The 27,125-nt window shown below is 43.0% G+C and overlaps 1 protein-coding gene across 1 annotated transcript in view; it reads right to left on the reverse strand.

Moving 5' to 3' along the window:
- The window catches only part of MYO1E (myosin IE), a 208,078-nt gene that overhangs the window by 56,738 nt on the left and 124,215 nt on the right, over positions 1-27,125 (reverse strand). Inside the window, exons 15-19 of the mRNA XM_068275534.1 lie at positions 25,476-25,561; positions 16,957-17,038; positions 16,757-16,863; positions 8,122-8,220; positions 249-393 (exon numbers count right to left, since the gene is read on the reverse strand). Coding sequence (XP_068131635.1) covers positions 249-393; positions 8,122-8,220; positions 16,757-16,863; positions 16,957-17,038; positions 25,476-25,561 — 519 coding nt within the window. The remainder of the gene's footprint in view (positions 1-248; positions 394-8,121; positions 8,221-16,756; positions 16,864-16,956; positions 17,039-25,475; positions 25,562-27,125) is intronic.

Below are 27,125 nucleotides of genomic sequence, written 5' to 3' on the forward strand. Positions count from 1 at the left end.
ATCTCCTAGAAGAAAACGTCAAAAAAGAAAGTGAATTGAATATGGGCCAGGTGTTTCTCAAACATTACCCTACTGATTATTTGCTGAACCAGACAGTTCATAAAGGACTTGACTTTTCACTTATATTTTGAACTACTGTAGGTGGTTAACATTAGATTACTTAAAGGATTGTTCTTAATAAAAAGGAGAAACAAGAACGGCATAGTATTCATTTCTTTCTGAAATCCTTCTATACTCGGCATACTCACAGATTCCGGAGCCTTGATGAATACTTTGGTTTTCCCGAGCTGGAACTGATCAGGATCAATGTTTACAGAATGTAGTAAGTGTAGCACACCCTGTTTCTCATCTCCACGCCAAGAAGGCCATGTCTCTTTGGTAAGAATTGCATATCTAGATGAAGAAATGTGAAAAAGCATGCATGAATAGCAACATTTTTACAGACCTACATTTTTTTCTAAATTGCACAATTACTGACTGGCTAATGCAGGTAGCAACTGCAAAAACAGCATAAAACAAACAGTGTGTAAATTGTTATAGAACAGCCATGAAAATAAATAGTGTGCTGTATATGTGCATTTATAGTCATATTATAAATTGATATGGAGTTTGGGGGCGCTAATGGCCATGTATGATGGAGCCAAATAGCAAAATTATCACCCCCCCCCCCCACACACACACACATTTTACCAAAGGAAAACAATGCAGGGGCAAAACTACAATGACAACCAGTAACCTGCATGGCTTCACTCAATAAATATTCTAATGGTGGCCATACATGGTACAATTTTTTCATACAATCTTACCATTTCTATGTAGTAATCAGGGTAAATTAAGTGAATATACTGAAAGGATAATTTAGCCAGTTCCCTTATACTACACTGAATTGGTAAGATAGGATGAAAAAATTGTACCATGTATGGCCACCTTAAGAATGCAAGTCAGATAATTATCATATTCATTTTACTACATAAATCAATCATACATGCAAAAGAACACTGCCACCTTGATCAAAGCGATAGCCTGTAGATATGTCTGGCATTTGCTCATTAAATAGATCATTTAAATTGAAACCATTTTAATGTCTTGATAATAAATTAATACTTATAAATCATTCATCAGATGGATCATCAGAATACATTGATTTTTAAAACATGTCTTGGACTCTAGCTCAGATCCTTTAACACCAATATAATGTATTTACCCAATATAGTGGAAAACTAATAGATAAACAACGGTTGTTGATGCACATTGATAACTTCAGGCAGGCAAGAGATGACACGTCAGCTGCTCAATCAGTACAATAACCTAAGCATGACTATATTAAACATACATGTACAGCAACTGAATCAAACCTTCAGGTGTGAATGTGGGAATTGCTCAATTTTGTGCCTACAACGGCAATATGGAAATACAAAATTATACCTGAAGTAAGCAAGGTGTGTTTTCCCAAAAAGTTAGGCCCATTCCACACGGATGCTTTCCAAGGGTTAAAAAGCCACCTTTTTTCATTGTACAAGCAATCTGGCATGCAATTTCAATAGATTCCAATGTGTCACTTTACTTGAGAGGGATTGTAGGGTGTCAGGTTTAAAGAAAACCAGAGCTAGTATAAAGGAAACATGTTATACATACCTGGGACTTCCTCCAGCCCCATATGCACGGATCGCTCCCACGCCACTGTCCTCAGTCTGCCTGCGGCTCCAATACCGGGTTCCGTCACTCCAGTCAGTCAGGGCCAGTCTATGCAGGAGAAGTGCGCACTCTACATATCTTTCCAGTGGCTGCTGGAGAGATACGCAAACAGTGTGCTTCTCTTACATCAGACTGGCTCCGACCGAGGGAGGTTAATGGACCCATTATCAGCATAGTAGTGATGTGTCAGACAGCTTTATATGCTGCTTGCCGTAGTCACTTGACCACTCTTAAAGTGTACCAGAGCTAGTATATATACTAGCTCTGGTACACTTTAAGAGTGGTCAAGTGACTACGGCAAGCAGCATATAAAGCTGTCTGACACATCACTACTATGCTGATGACAACCAGCTACAGTATATTTCTCATTCAAACCCTACATAACGGACCCCATTCCAAAAATAAGCATATGCTTAGCTGAGCGTCAGGAGTGGATGAATGAAAACTGGCCTAATTGAAATGCTGACAAAACTGAGGTTCTTGTCATCGGAGGTCAGCGACTAATAGCAAAGCAGCTCCAGACACAGTCAATTCCACTGAGGGTAGGGAACTCTCTAACTCCAACACTGTGCACAGCTTGGGTTCACTGATTGATTAGGATTAAACTTCAGGAATCAAATTTCAGCTGCTGTGAAACTTTACTTTTTTCGCCTAAGGAATATTGCAAAAATTAGTACCTTATTAGTTCAGAGAATTCTCCAACTCTAGTTGGACTATTGCAATGCCCACTATGCAGACCTTCCTAATACATATCTATACTCGCAGCTAGTATAGAATGCTGCCACAAGGCTAACAAGCCAACCCCACCATTGCCACATAACACCAATCCTTTGCTCACTACATTGGAGAATCCTCTTCAACATTGGCATGTTAACATTCAAATCCCTACACGACCTAGGCCCCGGGTACCTGAATGATTTGCTGCAACTGCTTCACACCTGCCACAACCTCAGATCAAATGGTCTAATTATTTGACTACCCCATGAGTCAAACTAAAAACCTTGGTAGCCAGAGCTTTTGGTCATGCTGCCCATAACCTCTGGAATGCCTTGCCACAATCAATCAAGAGAGCTCCAACCCTGGACACATTTAAATCAAAACTGAAAAGCCACCTATTTGATCACATAACGGTCTCTCCTGTGACACATCACTATGTACTGATCTGAGACAAGCTTATGCTCTTAATGTCCAACGGGAGAAAAACAATTAACACATGTTTTGATGTTGTAAAGCGATACGGTGAAAGGAAAAGTACAAACACAGCCAAATGCCCACTGCATGTATGTCTGGTTTATACAATGGCTTCCAGGTATAGCATCAGATAAGGACATTCGCTATCTTTATTCATTAATGTAATTTATTACATTCCATAATTCAGTTTGTGCGGTTTAATATATCCTTTATTCCCTACAAATACCATTTAAAGACATAAAAACAAAAATCAAGCAACCAGAGATCTATAGAGGGCTGCAAATTTGCATGTCTTTCCATAATCAGTTGCTCCATTCACTCATAATAAGCAGAGCAGGTGCTGGTTACGTTCATACAGGACTATAGGAAAATAACAACTATTAGTGAAGAAGATGTAAGTCTGTGTCAGAGGCCCCTTACCCAAAATACTTTCTGTACTCTGTGTGGTTACTGTTCCTGCAAGAAGCACCTCCCCACCCATCTGTCTCAAATAGATGCCAAACCATGCCTTCTTGTACTCTGAGTAAAATGTTTAATCAATACTGTCACACTAAAGGACTGGCGTCTATTAGGAGTAGTAGTGTTAGTGTAAACCATATACGTCATACATCTAAACTGACACCTCTGTATCTCTCCTGTAGATCAGTGCGAACAGGAAGCTACAAGCTAACATATCATATACACAAACTTCCCAACGCACAGTTTACTGGTTGCCATAAAGCAGTATTTTATAGTATCTGCTGTTGCGCTTATCACACAAGGTTAATTATCTTCCCTTAGGTGAAGTATTAAGTTCAAAGGTTAGTTTCTAGAACACATACAGTTCATTAAAAGTAAAACATGCTTCTGGAGCAGGCTTTTAAAACCCTTGAAAAGCACTGTGCCTTTGCCTCAGTCTACATAACCTTACCCGTGAGAATACATTTCTAAACCTCTTGCTATGCTAAGATAAGCAGGTTCTCCTAGGCAGAGTCTGTTGTTCACCAGAATGACTATTAGTTATGGAACAGTCAGTCAAGATATCTTTCCCTTTAATCACCTCTTAAAGTAATCTGCAGGCATTAGTCAGACTTCAAAGTCTAGACACTATTAGAACGTTTTGCAGTTGATAGATTTAAAACAGGGATGTCCAACTCCAGTCCTCAAGGGCCAAGTTCCTCACACATTTATGGCACAGCCCAAACGAATCAATGGGACTGAATCAGGAAAGGTGTGGTTCATCAAGCAGAACACATTTCTAGGTCTATACTAAACACTGGCATGGATATGGCCCTTCAGGACTGGAGTTTGACACTTGATCACAACAAAAAAATAAATAAGATCAAAATGCAAAATAAAATGTTTCCATTTAATTTGCAGTCAAGGGACATTTTATGGAATTCTCATTTAAAGAGAAACCTGACTTAAAAGAACAGATCCAAGCTGTAAAAAACAAACAAACAAAAAAACCCAAAAACAAATAAAATCTACTTACCCGGGGCCTCCTCCAGCCCCTGACAGCCGTCCTGTGCTCTTGCCGCAGCTCTGCTCCCAGCCGGTGGCGCGGGGTTCTCTCTGGTGCAAATGTTGATGGGTATCTACTGCGCCTGTGTGACAGCCCTTCGCAGTCACGCTCACGTGGTCTGGAGTGTTCTGTGTAGGAGCAGAACTACTGCGCCTGTGCAGTACAATCCAGACCACGTGAGCATGACCAAGAGCGGCTCTTGCGCCTGCGCAGTACAATCCAGACCACGTGAGCATGACCGAGAGCGGCTCATGCGCAGGCGCAGTAGATGCCGACCTGGCGAGGAGGGGACCCCCAGCCACCGGCTGAAAGCAAAGCTGTGGTGAGGGCACCGGATGGCTGCCGGGGACTGGAGAAAGCCCCAGGTAAGTAGATTTTTTTTTAATTTGTTCGGACTTTCTCTTTAAGTATTAAAAAAAAAATATTAATGTTTGTAATTGCTACATGAACTATTTTGTAATTGCAGGTTACTAAAAATGAGCTATACACTTCAGTTTTCAGCCAGGCATGATTATCTGAAGCGGTCAGTCAGTGATAAAGATCAGGAACACAAAGTTCCAACCTCCATCACATACTGCAGCTGTTCACTCACTTCTGTGAACCAAGAATTACTGCAGAGAATACGTCTGAATTCCACGCAATTTCACAGCATATGTCTCCTACTGAATAGGCTTACTGAACAGGCAGAGCCGAGATTCAAACCCTGGCCTCCTGTGTCAGAGGCAGAGCCCTTAACCATTACACTATCCAGCCACATGAAGAGGAGATGGAAAATAGGTGGTGGTAGCAGGAGCGATCTTGGGTGGGCGGCAGTTTGCAGCAGCTGCAAAGTGGAGTAAGAACCACCCAAATCAGCACTAAACAGTGGACAGAGGCACCACATTATTTTTAAAACAAGTTTGTGGCAACTGATGCCTCCATAAGCTTGTTTTAACCCTTTGGCAGCCATGATGAGATAAGTATCTCACAATGGCTGTCAATGAAACCAAGCCATGCCAAAATCCATCTCATCGCTGGCAATCAAATGTTTAAAGGGTATTTACATATAAGAAATATGCTAATTCAAACGCAGACTGCTTTCTAATCAAGAACGGATTAAAGATTTTGGCCCGTAGGGATGTCCAAATTTCCAATCCTGGCTGCCTACTGTTTACATGAAGCTCACCTTTACAAACACTGTCTAACAGGATTGCTGTATCTGCTAATCTGACAACTTTCACATCTCTGAAAACTTTCCACGGTTGCCCATAATTGCTTTTGAGCAGCATTCCTTACATTTCTGTTATCTGTTCTCTGCACATCAGGTCTGAAATCATACCTATGTCTATGTCTTCTTCTGATTTAGTAAAACTTATTACAGCAAACTCTATTAAAGAATGCAACAACATTTATGTCCATCACAATTGAAGATTTATCTATGCTATTACAGTCTCATCTAAATGTGTTTGAATAAGAGATGATTGTTAACCAATTTATGTCTTGGGTTTATGATGCATTTTGGGTGACTATAAAAGTTAAAATTTTGAATGAGATCGTAAGCCATGTACACACGTGGGACTAAAGTCGGCTGAGGTGGCCGGTAATTATCACCACAGCCGATAGTCAAGTGTGCAGCAGCCCCAACCAGCAAGTGATCTGCCCAGCGGATCAACTCACCTGAGCGACAGCCAATTCTATTGATCATGCCACTCCCCTGCCTGCTGCATGACATCATGCACACACCGCTCTGTCCCGTCCCCCCACGTCCCGCAGAACAACATAGCACATAAGCATGTCATCAGCAATACAGCTGACTTTGCATCTGTCCTCATCAGCCCAGCAAAATTGCCCGAGGGATCGGGTCCTGCAGCTAGGAGTGTTCTGTGTCAGCAGTTAGATTTCATTTTAATTCAGAGTGGCAGATTATTCAGGACAGGTGCAAAGAAAATGGATTATTTGTCAAGAGCAACCAATTCTATGTAACTGCAAAAACCTGAATGTGTGGTCTGGGCAACTGCCCCACTTCATTACCCATTTGCTTTGCTCGAGTCTTGTTAAATGTGCCCCAGTGAGTGGCTGGTAGGGAGGATAAAGGCCAAATACCATTCAAAAACAATAATAATAATAAACACTATTAAAACTCAAAATAAAACAATACTTAAAAGTCCTATGCATTCCATTATCAGGGCTTCAGAAAACACTGAGTATGGGAGTATGGATTATTAATCAGGGACCAGTTGTACTGTATAAATAATAATGTAATGCCCTGAATCTTAAAACAGAACAAAAATCAATAACACAAGTCTATTGCATTACTAATTAGAGACTCATTTTAAAACAATTTAGGAGCATAATTTAAAAAAACATTTATACTGGAAACAGATTGCATCTGAGTGCTTGATTTCCATTTAATATCCATGACTCATTCCAGAGAAATTCTCAGTTCACTATGGTCTCTATACAGTAATTGGTAGCTATAATTACACATATACCGGTAATAGAAAATCTGTAAGGGCTATTTTACATTGCAGTGCCTTTATTCAGAGATTTGTAGCACTTTGCTGATCACTGGCGATCAGCAAAGTGCTGTGCCGGAATTTTTTCAGCAAATGCACTTTTAGGAATGCTGCAAAAATCACACATTCCTTCACAATCGCTAAAAAAAAATTGCTTTTCAAAATTGCAATTGCTAAGCGATTGCATTTGGCGATTTGCAGTTTGAATTAAGCCTAATTGTAAGTTTTCAGTTCTGTAGAAAGACCAGTAGGATGCCCTCCATTCCAACAGCACTGAATGTAATGGATGCACTGAAATGTAACAATGACCTATGTTCTGGGCTCAGCTGCTAGAGAAAGCCCGCACATAGGGAAGAGTTTCCAATGCTGGAATGCAGGAACACACCAGTCATTCACTACTATCTTTGCATGCAAACACAAAGTACTGTGCAGAAATGCCTATTTGCATCTATGATTACTTAGGACTGCCAGAAAGCTGCCAAAAGAATTTATAGCAAACAAAGAAACACACATTTCCAGTCCTTCCAGTTTCTCAACACAGTCTATAAATATTACTAATGCTTTGAGGACATGAATGATGTCACTCACTTACAGGGTTTCACCACACTAATCTTGATTTAATGCTTGTGTAGTGGAGCAAAGTTCCCATTGACTCCATTATTGAGAACTCACAACATTATTTATGTTTCATTGTTTTTCTCCTGTAGTGATTGCATTCAACACACTGGGATTTCTAAGTGTAATGTCCCCACAATAACTGGTGCACTATAGGAGTATTAAAGGGGCCCACTTAAAAAACATGAGAATAGTAAAAAGGAAGAAATCTGCATTTTTGTTCTTCACTTTTTAAAATCAGATTGCTGTTTTTCCAATGAGAATTAAAGAAAAAAGTGATTATATTCATTATGGTGAACATACTTATTGCTATATCTCTATATTGTAATCAACCTAAAATGGTAATCTGCAGTTGCATTCACTAAAATGGAGTAATAGATGGTCAGCTGTGAGATCCATCTTCCAAAAAGTGTCAGTATGGGCCTACAGGCTATCATTGTGGCTGCATACCATTACTTTTTAAGGTGGCTTTCAGCCTCAGAATGAATACCTTGCATGGCTGATACTTTGTGGTTGAACCTTGTATATATAAAATTTCTGGTATGTGGAGGGTCTTTTTTTGTGTAGATCAAAGTTTGTAGCAGAATGTATGGAAAGTTAACATAACAGTGTCATCCTCACCTTTGTAAGAATTTCTTGAACACCCTCCTGTAGGCATATCCTGCTCGGCGTACTCGAATGTTTTCTTTCAATCCTAAATACTCCACTTGATGTTTGACCCTGCAGAAGAATAGTCGATTGTCAGTGGCCAGACATTCCTGGAATGTTTTTTCACAAACATACACAGGGCCTTCTTTCTAGTGTTCCCTTATATTGTTCCAGATCCGAAAAATTGCATGTGAAATTGGAAACTAAAACAATGTGACTGATTTACTAAAACTTCAGAACAGCAGATAACATTGGAGAAAAAAGATGCAGCAGTCATATGTGTGGAGATATATTGAGGTGCTGATGATATTAAGGATAACAGGAACATATTTCCTTCATTTTTTGACTGTAACATATGGGATTGTCTGTTAGCCAGTCTTCCTGGAATTCCGTATAAAGTGTAAATTACCTATCATTGTCTGCTTCTAATGAGGAAACCCTTAATTAGACAGTTGCTGTGAAGCCTATACAGGTGGTCAGACCATGTTGTCTGAATAATGCCTCAGATGTGTATTGGGCTTGGGAGTAATTGGTCACCTGGCCAGAGTAAACTGAAGTCTGTCTAATGTAATTCTGTATGTAGAGGTCCATTACCTCTGCCCCATTGTCCAGCAGGGGAAACTGTGTCTACTGCTAATTACCTGCCAATTGAGGAAGAATAGGCTGGTCGGCATGGCTTTTGAGTCTGGTGTCAGCCATTGGGACAAGGCAAGCCTGCTAGAGTCTTGGGGGCAGGGGGAAGCTGACACCTGAATGTTTGAAATGTATTTGACAGCCTACTGGAAATTATTGAAGAGGTGAAGTCCTTTTGATACCATTTTCTACCTGTGGAAATTGAATTATTGGTGGAGTTGAAAAGCCTCATTTAACAATCTCTTGATGTAAAGACATTGTAACCTGGGGAAATTGGGCTAAGGAAGTCTTTTGTTGGGTGTGTGGACTATAGTGGATGTTGGATCTCTGGAAATCCAATTATGACTGAGGATGTAATTAAATCCAGCTTCCCCCCCGTCCACACAGGCTTACAGCCTCGAGGCGAATATTTCATTATAAAAACCAGGGGACAGCTACCTCAAAGCAGTTCTCTTCTGACGGTAGTGGCAGCCGGTCTCCTGGCCCAAGCTAGTGAACTCCTGGTCTAGCCAGACTGTGTCCGTCCACACCAAAGTCCACGATTCTTCTATCGGGATCCCTTTATTTTGGTAAGCAAAATCGCTTTGTGTGTTATCTTTGTACATTTTATCTTGTAACTATTTTTACTTGTTTTTTTTGTAATCTCTTTGTATATCTTCAGTTTTGCACTGTTCTATGTTTTTCTAGAATATTAAATTATTATTTAATAAGTTTGACTTCTGCCGTACTAAACTAACCCTCATAGCCTAGAAGAGACTGAAGTGTAACCGTGTATAAGTTCATGCCTAATTGTACGCTTGAGCAACACTACCGTAGGAAATTGTAATTGCATTGTGTGTGGGGGCGTTTGTCATACGTTGGCCTAAGCGCGCAGCTGACCCAACGTACGAACAACGCCAGTGCGAGTAGCTAACAGTATCGTTCGGAACGACTGTTAGTGGGTCTTTGCTTCACGACAGTGTAAGATTGCAACTGTGTGTGTGTGTGGGTGCGTGGCGTTCCCGTATTTGGCCTAAGCGCAAAGCTGACCCAAATACGAAAACGCGGAGTGCGCGCTGAGGACTCGACAGCAGAGTGGAAGTGTCTAGCAACGCTAGTGGTGGCAGTGAGAGGTGTTTTGAGGGGTTCCAGCCTTGTTTGTAGCTTAAATAAGGCTGTTCCCCGCTTAATCTGGTCAAACCCGCAGTCGGGAACCGTATACGCAGGCGTGCCGCGGGCCGGTTCCTGACATAATTGGCTGGCAGTGGTGGCATCGTTTAGTACATTAGTACGCAGTTTAGCTCGCTATTCTGAGTACTAAAGGCTGGAAGCTTGCTAGAAGTAACTAGCCTACAGAAGTCTACTCAGTGCAGAATCTATATACTTTTTTTTTTTGTTCAAAGATACACACTTGGTGTTTGCTTTCCCTCCCCCCCCCCTTTTTTTTTCTTTTTATTTTTTGCAACACGATGGCTCAGAAAGCATCCAGCTATGCAAGGCAAAATAAAGAGATGCTACTCCACCTGTGTGAGCACAAAGGCATCGAGACGGTGAGCGGCCAGACTAAGGAGCAGTTGGTTCGTGCCCTCGAGGAGCATGATGAGGCAGAGCAAGCCCGTGCTTCAACGTCAGCGGATGCAGCTCACGACATGCCAGAGGAGGAATCGCTCCCGCTACAGGATGCGAGTGGAGACGATGTCCTGGATGATCCACCGAACACGGAGATGACATCTCTGGAAGCTGATCTACAGCTACTGAACTCGGCTGATCCTGAACTGCGCCTAAAGCTGATCCTACTGCACCGACAGGCAGAGAAGGAACAAGCGGCACAGCGACTCCAGGCCGAGAGGGAACAAGCGGCACAGCGACTCCAGGCCGAGAGGGAACAAGCTGCACAGCGACTCCAGGCCGAGAGGGAAAGTGCTGAACGGCAACACCAGCTGGAGCTGGCTAAACTTCAGCAGCAGAACCGGTCTGCTGGACCCGCAGAACGCGAAGGTGAGCGAGTCCACAGAATCCCCCTGGATAAGTTCCCCGCTATGGACAAGGACTCTGACATAGACACTTTCCTACAGGGGTTTGAAAGGACTTGTCGGCAGTATGGGGTGCCCCGTGAGCAGTGGGCAAGATACCTCACACCAGGGCTGAGAGGCAAGGCCCTGGAGGCGTTTGTGAGTCTCCCCCAGGAGGAAGAAACAGACTTTGAGGCAATTAAGAAAGCCATCATTGCGCGATACCACCTCACGCCAGAGGTGTATCGCAAACGTTTCAGGACAGTGCAGCGAGGTCCTAATGACAGCTACCTGGATCATGCTTGCAACCTGCGCACTGCCTTCCAGCAGTGGCTAAAAGGACTGTCAGTTAAAACCTTGGATGCCCTGCAGGAGCTGATGATAAAAGACCAGTTCCTACACACCTGTCCTGTTGAGGTCCGGCTGTTTGTGCTGGATCGAGAACCAAAGACAGTGGATGAGGCTGCGGAAATGGCCGATGCCTACACCGCCCATAGAGCACCTGAGTCCCGGAGGACTACTACGCCCAGCTGGAGAGGAGAACAGATTGCTAAACCTGTTTCACCCAGCACCCAGAGGAGGCAAGCACCGCTGTCTCCTGGATTCAAGCAACCTGACACTCGGAAATGCTTTGTATGTGACAGGGTGGGTCATATCAGCACGACTTGCCCAGAGAGGAAGAGGGAGGCCCCAAAATCCAGTGAGGCCTCAAACGCCAGTGAAGTCCCAACGGCTTTGTGTGCTACCAGGAATGCCACTGGCTATGCAGAGAATCTGCAGCTTGTCACGGTTGGGGGTACAGTTGCCACTGGGCTGAGAGACACTGGAGCAGAAGTGACTCTCATACATCCCCAGCTTGTGAACCCGGAGCAGTACATACCTGGGAAAATGATTGCTGTCCGAGGAATTGGGGGTGTCACCCCAGCCATACCCACCGCCTTGGTCCACCTGAATTGGGGGGCCGGCAGCGGATTGAGAGAAGTTGGGGTAACAGACAAAATCCCTACCAACGTTTTGCTGGGTACTGACCTGGGACGGTTAGTGGCCCGGTATGAGCCTAATCCAAACCCTGTGGGGCCTGCATCCCCAGCAGGAGTTCAGGACTCGTGCAAGGTACTGTTTGATAATGCTGTGCAAGTAGGGAGTGCTAGTGAGGCCCCAGGGGCTATGGACTGTTTGCTAGGAGCCAGCCCTAGTGATTCTCCAGTGCCTAGGCCTGGAGTGGGACATGTTGATCCGGAGAATGCAGAAACTGATGATGTCCTTTATGACGCATGGACTATCGAGGCGATCGATGCAAGAACTAGTGATGCTACTTGTGAAGTGCTGGGTAGCACTGGGTATAATGCAGCAGATAATGTTGATGTGGAATGTAATGTTCTAAATGTCAATATGTGTAAGATGGATAATGCTGATGTCATATGTGTTGTGCTACATAATGCTGTGTGTCAGGTGGACACTCCGTCGGCTGCAGGAGTAACCAGCCGGGCTCGCTGGGCTGCAGCAGATGGATTGCCCACTGAAGGGGCAGACGGCACCAGGCCAGATCTTTCCCCTTCAGATGTTTTTAAGACCAAATGTGATGTGATTCATGATGTGTATAATGTGGGCACTCCCTCAGCTGCAGTGGTAACCCGCAGTGCTAGCGGGTCTACAGCAGAGGGACTGTCCACCGAAGTGGCAAATGTTGCGGGGTCAGCCACATCCAATTCGGAACCTGGCCCGGAGGGCCCAGGAGCCTCTCCGTTTGCAGCCTTCCTGGAATGTGTGACAGGCAGCACTGAGCTCTCTGGGGCGGTTCGATTTGACAGCAGCCTGGAAGAGCTCAGGGGGCTAGCCAGCAGGTCACCAGCTGGGAGGGGCGGGCTGAGAGGGTCCTGGGAAGTTATTCCCTCTGAGCTGTCTGAAGTGGAGGAGACAGACCGGCAGATAATCGTTCCCCAAAGGGACCGAGAGATAGGTCCTGCCACTATAGAGAGAGTGCGTGTAGCGACTGTGGGGACCCTTCCCCAGATGCAGCACTGTCTTTATGGTCACGAATTCACGGTCGTCACTGACACGCATTCCCCTGGTTGGTTACGTCAGGTTGCCAAGGGCAACGACACATTGCAGCAACCTGACCTAGCTTTCCAGTCGTGTAGCTTGGAGCTAACTGACAGGTGGGGAACCCTCCTGAGGATGCTAAAGGGTTTCCCCACCCGGCCAGGCCGTCAATGTAGGCTTTGGCAGGATGATTCGTTAGAATCACCTGCCAGCGCTATCGGGAAGGGGAGCAATCATGGGAATGCTGATGGGCTGTCCCGTCAAGCAGAACCAACAGTGTAGGTGCTGGCAGGATGATCTGGGAAGATCATCTGCCTTGCACCAAGTTAACGGCGGAGGTGTGGAGATATATTGAGGTGCTGATGATATTAAGGATAACAGGAACATATTTCCTTCATTTTTTGACTGTAACATATGGGATTGTCTGTTAGCCAGTCTTCCTGGAATTCCGTATAAAGTGTAAATTACCTATCATTGTCTGCTTCTAATGAGGAAACCCTTAATTAGACAGTTGCTGTGAAGCCTATACAGGTGGTCAGACCATGTTGTCTGAATAATGCCTCAGATGTGTATTGGGCTTGGGAGTAATTGGTCACCTGGCCAGAGTAAACTGAAGTCTGTCTAATGTAATTCTGTATGTAGATGTCCATTACCTCTGCCCCATTGTCCAGCAGGGGAAACTGTGTCTACTGCTAATTACCTGCCAATTGAGGAAGAATAGGCTGGTCGGCATGGCTTTTGAGTCTGGTGTCAGCCATTGGGACAAGGCAAGCCTGCTAGAGTCTTGGGGGCAGGGGGAAGCTGACACCTGAATGTTTGAAATGTATTTGACAGCCTACTGGAAATTATTGAAGAGGTGAAGTCCTTTTGATACCATTTTCTACCTGTGGAAATTGAATTATTGGTGGAGTTGAAAAGCCTCATTTAACAATCTCTTGATGTAAAGACATTGTAACCTGGGGAAATTGGGCTAAGGAAGTCTTTTGTTGGGTGTGTGGACTATAGTGGATGTTGGATCTCTGGAAATCCAATTATGACTGAGGATGTAATTAAATCCAGCTTCCCCCCCGTCCACACAGGCTTACAGCCTCGAGGCGAATATTTCATTATAAAAACCAGGGGACAGCTACCTCAAAGCAGTTCTCTTCTGACGGTAGTGGCAGCCGGTCTCCTGGCCCAAGCTAGTGAACTCCTGGTCTAGCCAGACTGTGTCCGTCCACACCAAAGTCCACGATTCTTCTATCGGGATCCCTTTATTTTGGTAAGCAAAATCGCTTTGTGTGTTATCTTTGTACATTTTATCTTGTAACTATTTTTACTTGTTTTTTTTGTAATCTCTTTGTATATCTTCAGTTTTGCACTGTTCTATGTTTTTCTAGAATATTAAATTATTATTTAATAAGTTTGACTTCTGCCGTACTAAACTAACCCTCATAGCCTAGAAGAGACTGAAGTGTAACCGTGTATAAGTTCATGCCTAATTGTACGCTTGAGCAACACTACCGTAGGAAATTGTAATTGCATTGTGTGTGGGGGCGTTTGTCATACGTTGGCCTAAGCGCGCAGCTGACCCAACGTACGAACAACGCCAGTGCGAGTAGCTAACAGTATCGTTCGGAACGACTGTTAGTGGGTCTTTGCTTCACGACAGTGTAAGATTGCAACTGTGTGTGTGTGTGGGTGCGTGGCGTTCCCGTATTTGGCCTAAGCGCAAAGCTGACCCAAATACGAAAACGCGGAGTGCGCGCTGAGGACTCGACAGCAGAGTGGAAGTGTCTAGCAACGCTAGTGGTGGCAGTGAGAGGTGTTTTGAGGGGTTCCAGCCTTGTTTGTAGCTTAAATAAGGCTGTTCCCCGCTTAATCTGGTCAAACCCGCAGTCGGGAACCGTATACGCAGGCGTGCCGCGGGCCGGTTCCTGACAATATGCACTCATGGCAATAACATAGCTTTAATAATCCAGGTGACCCTAGATTTATGAAAAAGAAAGTCCTCACTGCAGGTGAGGTATATGATTGAGGTACCAACCTTTCAGAAATGCTTCTATGTATCAATACAACCCAGACAAAGGTTACAGATGCTTTAAAAAATCCAGATGCAGTTTGCTGGATGAATTACCGGTAATTTCTCTACCCTGGATATAATCAACCCCAATGTATAATAATGGTCAGGAGGAACACCTCAGGATATCCTGCACATAGAAGGCATCTGTAGGTGATGAGGGGAAGACAAACTCTCACTTATTCCCCCAAACTTTTTTTGTATCTGTTTGAATTTAATTTCAAACTAAAACTGATCATCTTGGATAATATATACACAATAGGCCATACACTAATAGACTTCCATGCAATGTCTCAAAACAATTGATTGCTTTCTAAAAATAATCGATTCAGAAGGAATCGATTCCTACCAGACACTGCTCATCAATTTCCAATAGATTGCAACATGGAATCTATTGAAAAGGCGTTGAACCACAATGTTACACTGTTCAATGCAGTACAACGCTATGTACCATCAATCTACCAATGCTCTCTTCCCGCCCCTGCTCAACCTAAATTTTTGTACATTAAGCCATCAAAAGGAATCTGTGTTTTGAGCTTCCGATAACCCATTTACCACCTGAGATTATATTCCTTTACTGTCCTTACATCTTGTCTGTAGAGTTGGGCCGAACGGTTCGCCTGCGAACGGTTCCATGCGAACTTCCGTGGTTCGCGTTCGCGTCCCGCAGGCGAACCTTTGCGGAAGTTCGGTTCGCCCCATAATGCACCATGGAGGGTCAACTTTGACCCTCTACATCACAGTCAGCAGGCACAGTGTAGCCAATTAGGCTACACTAGCCCCTGGAGCCACTCCCCCCTACTAAAAGGCAGGCAGCGGCGACCATTACGGTCACTCGTGTGCCTGCATTAGTGAGAGTAGGGCGAGCTGCTGCACACTCTCTCTCATAGGGAAAGATTAGTTAGGCTTAGCTTGTCCCTGGCTGCATACCTGTTCTGTGAATCCACCATTGCATACCTGTACTGTGAACCCACCACTGCATACCTGTTCTGTGAACCCACCACTGCATACCTGTTCTGTGAACCCACCACTGCATACCTGTTCTGTGAACCCACCACTGCATACCTGTTCTGTGAACCCACCACTGCATACCTGTTCTGTGAACCCACCACTGCATAACTGTTCTGTGAACCCGCCACTGTATACCTGTTCTGTTCAGTGAACCCGCCATTGCATACCTGTTCTGTTCAGTGAACCCGCCACTGCATACCTGTTCTGTTCAGTGAACCCGCCATTGCATACCTGTTCTGTTCAGTGAACCCGCCACTGCATACCTGTTCTGTTCAGTGAACAGTTTGGTGTGTCAGTGTGAAGCAGTACCTTAATTACACTACCTGATTGATGTATACACATGCAAGATGTTTTAAAGCACTTTAGGCCTGTCATTTAGCATTCAATATGATTTCTGCCCTTAAAATGCTGCTTTGCGTCAAATCCAGATTTTTCCCGGGGACTTTTGGCGTGTATCCCACTCCGCCATGCCCCCCTCCAGGTGTTAGACCCCTTGAAACATCTTTTCCATCACTTTTGTGGCCAGCATACATTTTTTTTTTCAAAGTTCGCATCCCCGTTGAAGTCTATTGCGGTTTGCGAACTTTAACGCGAACCGAACCTTCCGCAGAAGTTCGCGAACCCGGTTCGCGAACCTAAAATCGGAGGTTCGGCCCAACTCTACTTGTCTGTGCATGACAATACTTTAATCAACATGCACATTAAATATGATTTACTTAGTACTGAGTTTTTACATTAGACACACCACTATACATAGGCTAAGGAACACAATTCCTCTCCCTAGGTAGAGAAAACAGATTTCCATCCCAGTTCTTTAGATCACACCAACATCATCAAAAGTCTTCCTTGTACATAAGAACATTATACATACCTACTTTCCTCCCAGTCTCTTGATTTCTTGGTCTCATTGGGTTTAATGCAGCGTATATAATGGGGTGTACATTTCATCAATGTGTTCACCAAGTCGTTTGCTTGTTTCTGTGAAAGTTGACATATTAGATACAGTCTGAAACACCATATTTCCAATACAGAACATCAATAGACAGAGCAAGAATATTTCTTGGAACTGACCTTGATCTTACTGCTTGCCGTAGTAGGACGCCCCTTCTTTTCTGCTTGAAGATTTTCTGGAAACAAAGCCTGAATGAAAGGCCTGAAAAGTAAAGTGAAATGGTGAATGAAATAATTTCAGTTTAGGATGCCCTAAAGGTTTTCAAATACTATTGTACCAAAAAACAATGAAGAACGACCCTATTTTGATCATTTACCACCATGCATAGGGGTGTGTGCGTGTGTGTGAGTGTGTGTGTGTGAGTGTGTGTGTGTGTGTGTGTGTGTGTGTGTGTGTGTGTGTGTGTGTGTATGTGTGTATGTGTGTATATGTATATATATATATATATATATATATATATATATATATATATATATATATATATATATATATGTATATGTCTATATCTATGGAGGCATACTATGCCTGCCTTGGGGCCCAGCCCTCCTTCCTGCTCAATTAGATAAAAAGCAGCCTTTCACAATCAATGTTCAATCAATAAAATGATCTAAAATTATACATTTTAATGAAGAGGGCATTAATTTTGATTAAATTTTCAGTGGATTCAATGTAATTTATCAAATCATAGGCCTAATGCACAAAAGGCCAGCAGGGGTACACTGCCTGTGTTACTCTATTAGTGCCACACGCATTACCAAGGTAACACATGCTATGGTGCTGCATGTTACCATAGCAGTGTCCAGCCAGGTAAAAACATCTGCATACCATAACAGTGTACATGTTATTCCAGTAAGGCGTGTGGTGCTCATAGAGTAACGGTGGCACTCCCCTGGTGTTAGGACTGGTAAAATTGCTGTGCACTGCCTGGGCCTTTTTTGCATCATGTCTAATCTATTTCAAATATCTAATAGTGTATGCAAGCCTTTACTCTTTATAGATATATGGGAAGTACTGTGCTGCAAAGGTTACTAGCACTGCGCACTGGGTAAGGGCTCAATTATCCATCAGGGATGCAGCTTACATTAAGTTTAAAAGTTTTGCTTATGTGGGTTTCTAATCCATATCCTGGCTCTGTCCCAAAACCCCCAAACATTTCAATAGATCAATTACCTTGTGTCTAAGTGGCCTGTAGAATGTAAGAGAGAGTCTATGTGTTGCTGTAGACTAGGAGAGCTCTTAGTGGTGATGGCTGATGTGGATGGATCAGCATTCATTGTACATTGCTGCATCATATACAAACACACTATACCTAAATAATACAAGTAAACTAGGTATGCTCCTCAGCTGGTCAATGAAGGGTTTCATCTTTGTATCTGCATTTTTTATTCTGCTTTCCTGGCACCCCACGGCATTACCACTGAGACAGAGTGACCTTGAGCTAAAAAACACATAGCCCAAAGCAACTGCTGTTGTCAACACATGCGTCAGTTCAGAAGATTCACCTTGGAATATTAATGGTCGGTTTCATTTATACTACAGTACTGCTTCATAGCAGTGCTGAAAAACTGTAGCGGAGCTGCCAGACTATCCCTGTCTTGTGGTTTCCAGGCTCATACATTATGTATTTAGTCTGCAAGATTACCCTCCGACACAGGAAGGCCTGTAAAAGGCATTTCAATCTATATGAATTGCAATGTTGTGTTCCTTAGCTATGGGAAACACTGAGGCAAGTGAAACAAGCGCAGTTAAAGCAGGATCAATATTCTGTGTTTAAAACCTAACAACAAACATTCCACAAACTAAAAGAAATACATAAAAGAAAATAAATAAAACCCTGATTCAGACACAGCTTTTAATATAGAATGTATAATAAATTGTGCATGAAAAAAGCTTTGTCAAATCGATGCAGTTTTGGAAAAATAGAAAAGGAAAATATGTACTGCACCAATTTATAGATTCTCAGGGACTGACTACTGTCTGCTCCCTTCCCTAGTCTGAACCCAAGCTATAGAAGTTAGCAGGTAGGAATCACCTAAAGGACAACTATAAATGTTAAAATTCTAAATGCCACATACATTTCCAGTAATTACTAGCAGGTAGCAGTACAAAGGCTTTTTTCATCTTTTCATTTTCTTGTGTGAAGAAAAAAGACATTTACAGAGAACCGTTTTCCCTGTGGGCATCACAATGGAGGACTGTGTCCAGCACATCCAGCATATAGAGACAGTCCTCACTGGCTGTAATCCTGTGACTGGAATCTCTCCAGAATGATAAAAAGCAGAAATATAGCATCAATATAGTGTGTAAATAACTCATCAGCTGCTCCTGTGTCTCTTTCTGCCTCACACAGTGTAAAATAAACAGACAGGAAGAGCTCATTCTGAATGGGAGGGAGGGGGGTGTAAGCATGCAAAGACCGGAATAAAGTAAGCCTCCTTCTCTTCAGATCCCTTCTCTGTAGCTGAAAAATCTATTATCTGCTCTCATATGATCTGTGAAAAAGCAGTGTGTGTGGGCAGTGTAGAAACAAACAGTAAATCATTTCTCTGTTAAAGGAATACTTAAGGCAAAAATAAAAAATGAGTTTTACTCACCCGGGGCATCCCTCAGCCCCCTGAAGCTGGATGGTGCCCTCGCAGCCCCGCTCCTATCATCCTGTCCCCGCCGGCGGCTACTTCTGGGTTCGGCGACAGCCGCCAACAGGCTGGGAACGCGGCTGAGTCTCCGCATTCCCAGCCGCTATATCACCCTCTATGCTGCTATAACGTATATATATATACGCTATAGCAGCATAGAGGGTGATATAGCGGCTGGGAATGCGGAGAATCAGCCGCGTTCCCAGCCTGTCGGCGGCTGTCGCCGAACCCGGAAGTAGCCGCCGGCGGGGACAGGATGATCGGAGCGGGGCTGCGAGGGCACCATCCAGCTTCAGGGGGCTGAGGGATGCCCCGGGTGAGTAAAACTCATTTTTTATTTTTGCCTTAAGTATTCCTTTAATACAGTAGTGACAGAGAAGTGGAACCTATCCATATGGTACAGCCCCTGCCTTCCCCCACGCCGACTATATTACAAAAGTTGGTAAACAAAGCTTGGGCAGCATGGTGGCGTAGGGATTAGCGCTCTCGTCTTGCAGCGCTGGGTCCCCGGGTTCGAAGCCCAGCCAGGTCAGCATCTGCAAGGAATTTGTATGTTGTCCCCATGTCTATGTGGGTTTCCTCCGGGCACTACGGCCCCCTCCCCAAAATACAGATAAGTTAATTGGCTTCCCCCTAACTTGACCCTAGACTATGATACATGCACCACACGATACATACATAGACATATTACTATAGTAGGGATTAGATTGTGAGACCCTCTGTGGGACAGTAAAGTGACAAGACTCTGTACTCTGTAAAGCACTGCATAAAATGTTGGCGCTATATATAGACTTAAATAAAATAAAAAATAAAGCTTTTTTTCACACAGGCTGTGATCAGAGACTTCTGAAAAGCTTTCTACTGTTGCTGCCTAAAAACTCTATAAGTATGTGGGGTTTACAGAATGACAGTTTCTTTGGTAGTTCATCTTTAAAGTGGATCCGAGACCAAGTTTTGAAGTCCCTGTTTTTGAGCCTTTTGTACATTTTTTAGGGCATTACACTTTATAATTGCCTATTTCTTTCTATATTATATAATAAAAACCTAATAAAAACAGAAAGACAGCCTCCCCCCCCCCCCTTAGCTCCTCTAACGCTGAAGTAGCAGTGGGAGCCAGCATGGATCGTCACAGGATGGAGGACAGGAGCCCACTGCTGTCTGTCATTTAGGGGGGTAAGCTGCACTGACGTTCACACAGGACAGCCCCAGCACACACTGAGCATGCACGGGATTTCGGAGGCAAGGGGAGGGAAGGGGGAGGGAGAGGGGAGTGGAGTTTGCACAGTCTGAGGTGTGGAGATAAAGATAAGATTACCTGTGTAATGATTCCAAGCAGAAAATGGCAGCTCTCATTGTATAACAGGAAAAAAAATGTATTTACTGATGAAGCTGTTTGCAGCTAGTTTACTGTGTAAACCATCTAAACTTAACTAAACTAAATAAGGACAAGTTACTTGTTATAGTTATTTTTTCACCTCGGATCCGCTTTAAGATGACAGAGCACTAACTCCACCTCCTCAATGACCATGTGACTCAGAGGTGTGTCAGGCTGACTGGAAAGTAAGCAGCCAGCTTTTAGTCACTGAGCATATAAGAAGTGGAGATTGTGCAGAAGCTATGTTTCACCTTTTTATTCTGAAATCAATAAATAACCCTATAGTGTTTTTACAAAACCTTTTTTGTGCAGAATTACAAATAAACCATCTGTTAAATACCCATTACGACTTTTCCTGAACTAGGGTTTTACATCAACTCGATAAGTGTGCAGTAATGCTATGATCGAGATTTTTTCTCTTTTCTTTTAAACATTCAACTCCTCCTCCAATCCAGCTGCAATCAAAACACTCAAAATGCTTAACGGACAGGAAGTCCAAACCAAGGCATAATTATATTGTACACACACATAAATAAACAGCCAGGCACTGTCATCAAAGATTAGTTTGTGGGAAAAGCTCAGGTTCTGAAAAGTTCTAGCTATAAGTATCCCTTACATTTCTGGCACATCTTCGTCAAAACAGTCAGTCTTTTTTAAAAAGCCTTTGTTAGGTAAAATAACCTCTGAGGCTATTTGCAAACTATAACTACTATTTTTTGCCTTGCTTGTGGTTTTCTGCAGCATCCACTCGGAAAAAGGCTGTCATAGTAAGTCTGCTCAGATGTCATGGATGCCAGCTAAGCTCACAGTAAAAAGCAAGAAGTTCCCATTTCAGCTGATCTCACTAGTCAGGATCAAGGGAAGCACTCCGCTAGGTGTTGTGTAAAGCTGGTCATATAATCACATGATGACTGACGGTTTGGAATAATTCCACCACACAAAAAGCACATATCACAGGCTTCAGTCTAATATAAGCAATATTGGTAACTTACAAGCAGTAGACAGTGGCACTGTGCTCATCTATGCATTTATTTAGTATCTGGTCAACACAATGGAGTTAATTCATTTTAAGTTCTACTGAACTAGAGAGTATAATAATTGGCTGCTATTAACCACTTGAGGACCGCGGTGTTAAACCCCCTAGTGACCAGGCCATTTTTTACTTAATAGGCCACTGCAGCTTTAAGGCCTCGCTGCAGGGCCGTACAATTCAGCAACAAGTGATTCCCCCCTTTTCCCCCCACCAACAGAGCTCTCTGTAGGGTGGGGTCTGATCGCTCCCCAGAGGTTTGTTTGTTAATAAATATTAGTGTTTTTCTTAAATAAATTGAAACTATTTTTTTTTTAATATTTTGTCTCTCTCCCGCCCCCAATCACCGCGATTCGCTTCTGTGTCCCCAGTAGAGTGCTGCCTTAGATCGCAGCGTTGTACAGTCCTATTAGACGGAGATCACTGCTGGGAGACTGAAGGCTGAGCGGAGCTCCGTCATTCATGGGGAGATTTGCGCGCATCAGCATGGGCGATCTCCTGCAATCCCAGCCCGCAGCCATTCACGCCAATCGGCGTGGAGTGGTCCTGGGGCTGCTGCCGCATTCACGCCAATTGACGTGGAGCGGTCGACAGGGGGGGTAAAGCAAACCTGAAGTGATAAAATCATATGATTTAATGAGTTGTACGTATAGTACGGAAAATGAAAAGAACATTAGTAGCAAAGAAGAGAGTCTCATATGTATTTTTAATTATATAGCTTTTTTTTTTATAACATTGTATCATACTGTTAGCTGCAGTTTTAAAACCACACAGTTTTTTAATCTATAAAACAAAGCAGAAATAATAACCCTTTGAAATTCCCTGCAGTAAAACCTTATCTCAAGCTGTCTCACTGTTTCTTGGCTGTATTTTTTACATACAATTTTTAGGTCACAAAGAAATCGTACAAAGTTTCAGCATGAGCTTCAATATTGCATAATACAAACATAGGCAAATCACATACAATCACCGTGAACTTAATGGGCCTAGTACAATAGTATCAGTCTGGATAGCAAAATGATATATGTAGCCCAGATGTCATATATATCACATAACCCCACCTGCATCTGTGCATTAAACATTTGAGTTGCTACCCAGACTAATGATGTGTTGGGATATCCTTGTACGAATCTCCATGTGACACGTTTATTATTTTTTTTAACAGCCAACAAAACTATAAATCAAAGCATAACATGATGCATCAGATTATTATCTATCCTTATGACAAACCAGAGTGTTCCATCTCCATATAACCTTAAAACGCATTCCCCCCATATACGCTAAAACAGTCAGTAGACTGGTCCCCGATCATTTGATACTGATCCGTAGTTTGATATAGTATCCAAGCCATCCAGTCTTATATTTATCTAATTTGTCCCTTCCTACCAATATAGCCTCCTCAGTCTCCTGCAGTTAATGGATTTGGTTGAACCATCCTCTAATCAAATGTATAGTATGTGATTTCTAGCATATTGGGATCATGCTCTTTGCCAAATATTACCCGCACTCGCTACAGGCAGCGTAACGTGTGTTAAGGTGTGTGCGCTCCTTGTAAACTAAACACGCTAGTGCAGCACCATGGCGCGTACATTAATTAATTAACCCCATTATCTCATACGTTTATTTTCGCTCCAGGTTAACTTTAAGTGCCAAAACTGTGCAAACCTTGCCTGGGTGATACCAGTTGGCTTGCTGACATCTTCTTTTAAAAAAGACAATACAAAATCTACAAACTCTTCAGAAACAAAAGGATTACATGCTGCACTGATGTTCTCCAAAGCTGGGGATGAATCTAGGGTTCTATTCATTCTTTATTCCATCCAAACCCCTAAAAAAAAGTTTGGGTTCAGTTATACTTTGAATGTATTGCCTAATGTGTACCAGGCCTTACACAAATATTTCGAAGCTTAAAGTGAACCTCCGGACTAAAAATCAACTCAGCAGCACTGAAAAGGCCTGGTGTTTCTTTAACAGTTTCACAGCATCAGAACTTTGTTTCTTTCATACAAGCCTCATTTTTAGCTGCACAGAAGAAAACTGCCCGGGCTTTTTTCCCCTGATGCTGTGCAAAGCATGATGGGATTTCTGATGTTGTTGTTCTCGTTCTGCTGTTTTGGTGCAATTTTTTTTTTACATTTTGAATTTGACATTTGAAGCCTAGCGTGTGCAGCTGGGAAGAGTAATCAGGACACAGGACAGTTGGAACTGTGTCTCCTGCTCCTTGTCACCTCCTTTCAACCAAAAAGATGGCTGCCCCCATGACAAAGATGGCAGCCCCCATGAATCACAAACATTTGCCTGTTCTTTTAAAACAGGGTGGGTAAGAGATTATATTACCTATCTATTCTAATTAACATAACTAATGTAACTTGATGACAGTATGTTTGTTTAGGCTGAAGCTCCCCTTTAAAGAGAACCTGAGATGGGGATTGAGAAATCATGCAGACATACCTTGGGCTTCCTCCAGCCTCCTCTGGGCTTGTCGCTCCTTCACCATCCTCCTCCACCTCCTAGTTCTCTGCAATTGGCTGCGGAAAGTCCTCTGGTCTTGGGTCAACTGTGCATGTGCGTCCAGGCTACGCTCCTACGGTCAAAGGAGGGATCTGCACACAGTCTTCAAGGAACATGCTTTTATTGTTCCAATGCACACATATAATACACACCAAATTGTCTCAGCCGACAAATGTTTTGGGGCAATCAGGTCCCCTTTATCAAGGCATAAGCAGACACATATTGTATATGTTGTCTGCTTATGCCTTGATAAAGGGGACATGATTGGCCTCGAAACAATTGTCGGCTGAGACAATTTGGTGTGTATTATAGGTGTGCATTGGAACAATAAAAGCATGTTGTTCCTTGAAGACTGTGTGCGGATCCCTCCTCTGACTGTTGGATTATCGCTGCTACAGGTTCCAGCACCAGCACTGCTCTACCATAGGTGTGCGATTCTTTCGACTGAACAGGCTACGCTCCTGTCGCTGGGAGCATTGTGCACCTGCACAGTACCATTGCGCAGGCACAGAACGCTCCCGGCGACGGGAGGGTGATGAGGGAGCATGCACGGCCCCGACTGCACCTGCACCCACTGGCCCTGACTGGGCGAATTACCGGGACCAGTTGCGGAGGAATCAGGCGGAAACTGAGGACAAAGAGGGAGCGATCAGGCCAGAGGGGAAATGGAGGAAGGCCCAGGTATGTGTATTTTTCCTTTCAATCCCTATCTCAGGTACACTTTAACCCCTGGTGTGAGCAGGCCAAGGCATTTAAATTTGATCACGGCATCAGTCATGTGTTTATTTAAATAAGTCAAAACACGTTGAACAATTATAAGCAATCGTGATTCATACACTACTAAGGTTGTAATGAATCTGCTGATTAAGGCAGATGATATTAACCCATGTCAGATTGCATTGCTTGTTCAGAAAAACACCTGCAACTTGCCAAAGATGAAATTATACAAAAGAAAAAAAATGACACCTAGATTAAAAGGAAACATATTCCTGCCTACTCTGTGCATGTTTTGGATGATTAGTATGTTTTCTGTATATGAGATTAGATGGTGACTGTGCAGGAAAAGGTGTGATAGGCAGTACTTACAGTTGACTACTTTGCATCAGCTCTATGAGATCAGTAAAAAGGACATCTCGGTTCCTTTCACAGAACCCATCCATATCATAAGATACCTAAACAAGGAAAAGGATATATGTGATACAGTAATAATATACACACTAGAGAGAAAAGAGTACAACTATTTTGCCTACATCATCACTGAGATCTACAGAATAAATCAGTAAATCAGCTGACCTCCATACATTCAGATCTGCTTTGGAAGACCTGGATTCAAACCTTGAAAAAGTCGCTATAGCATGAAGACAATTTTAGAAATATTTTCATCTCAAGTTCGACAACAAATGAGGAACAGCTAAATACCATTCAAAAGCAAAATGTTTTTTTTTCTTTTCAAGCAAAGTCTACACTGTTTCTTACCAACTGGCTAATTCTGCAAGTGCTTATGCTGAGTTTGGACAAAGGAGGATGCAGGTGGGGACTACACAAATAAAATAGTATTGTTAGACAAGAATGAATATAACATTTCTCACAAATTTGACTTCCTAACATTGTATAGTGCCACACAATTACAGCATTCGCTTACAAGACCAATAGTTTTACTTCCAGTACATTTGTAAGCTCAAAACAACCAACAGCCCAGATGAGGCCTTGCTCAGCTTTCTAAAGAAATATCACTCTAGTCCATGGTTTCCCAAGCTTTACTCAATAGTTTACCCTCATCACAGCTTTTACATTGAGTACTGCCAGAGCAACTCAAATGTACTGTCTGCATACCATGAGTGGATGGTCTTCTGCAAAATGACCAGTGGCACTTTACACAAGCACACAGACATGCTTTCACTAGGCTACTATCTTCATATACGATTACAGCTAGCACAAGAGAAAAAAGATTGTCTATGAATACAGCTCACCAGAGGAATCTGGAGACCTACAGCATGTGTCCCACATCAGGGAAAATACTGCTTAGACAAAGGTTATGCATCAAGTGAAGATGTCACCAAAATAGTGACTGAATAGATCTAGCTGCCGGTTAAAAGATTTGAAGTCTAAAGCATCTTTTATCTACCGGAGTAACTTTCTCTGCCATGCAAAGCCTTGTGGTGGCACCATCTCTTAGCAACAAATCCTAGTGCTACCTAGAACATTAAACTGCAACATACTTTGTACCCCTTCTTCTAAGCCCTCCCCATCTATGAAAAGATGTGTCAGCTTAGGGAATTTTTAGAAATGGCTTTATATACATGAAACTTTTACTAAATAGCATACATGTATCTCTAAGCCAGACAGCTACAGTATATCATAAGGCATAGCAGTTCACAATGGAAACTGTAATTCAACTTCCATGAGATAATCCCATAAACATAAATCAACGCTATACAAGGAACTTGTGAGTTAACATGATGAACATGTAGAGTCCAATTTATGGCTAGTTATGGATTTACAGCTAGTTATGAATACAAATGATGTAAGTGCAAACTGCATTATTATGACACTATAGCAACAGTGTTACTGTATTTGGAACACAGGCATCTCAAGGTCCCATCTTCCTGCAAGACTAATTAGCTGCACAAAACCAAAACCATTGTTGAGTTTTAACTTATACAGACTAAGGGCTTGATTCACTAAACTGTGATAAGTCATATCACGGCCGTTTTCGCGCGATCACAAATTGTGTGC

Source organism: Hyperolius riggenbachi, chromosome 3 (assembly GCF_040937935.1).
Source record: "Hyperolius riggenbachi isolate aHypRig1 chromosome 3, aHypRig1.pri, whole genome shotgun sequence".
Classification (NCBI taxonomy): domain Eukaryota; kingdom Metazoa; phylum Chordata; class Amphibia; order Anura; family Hyperoliidae; genus Hyperolius; species Hyperolius riggenbachi.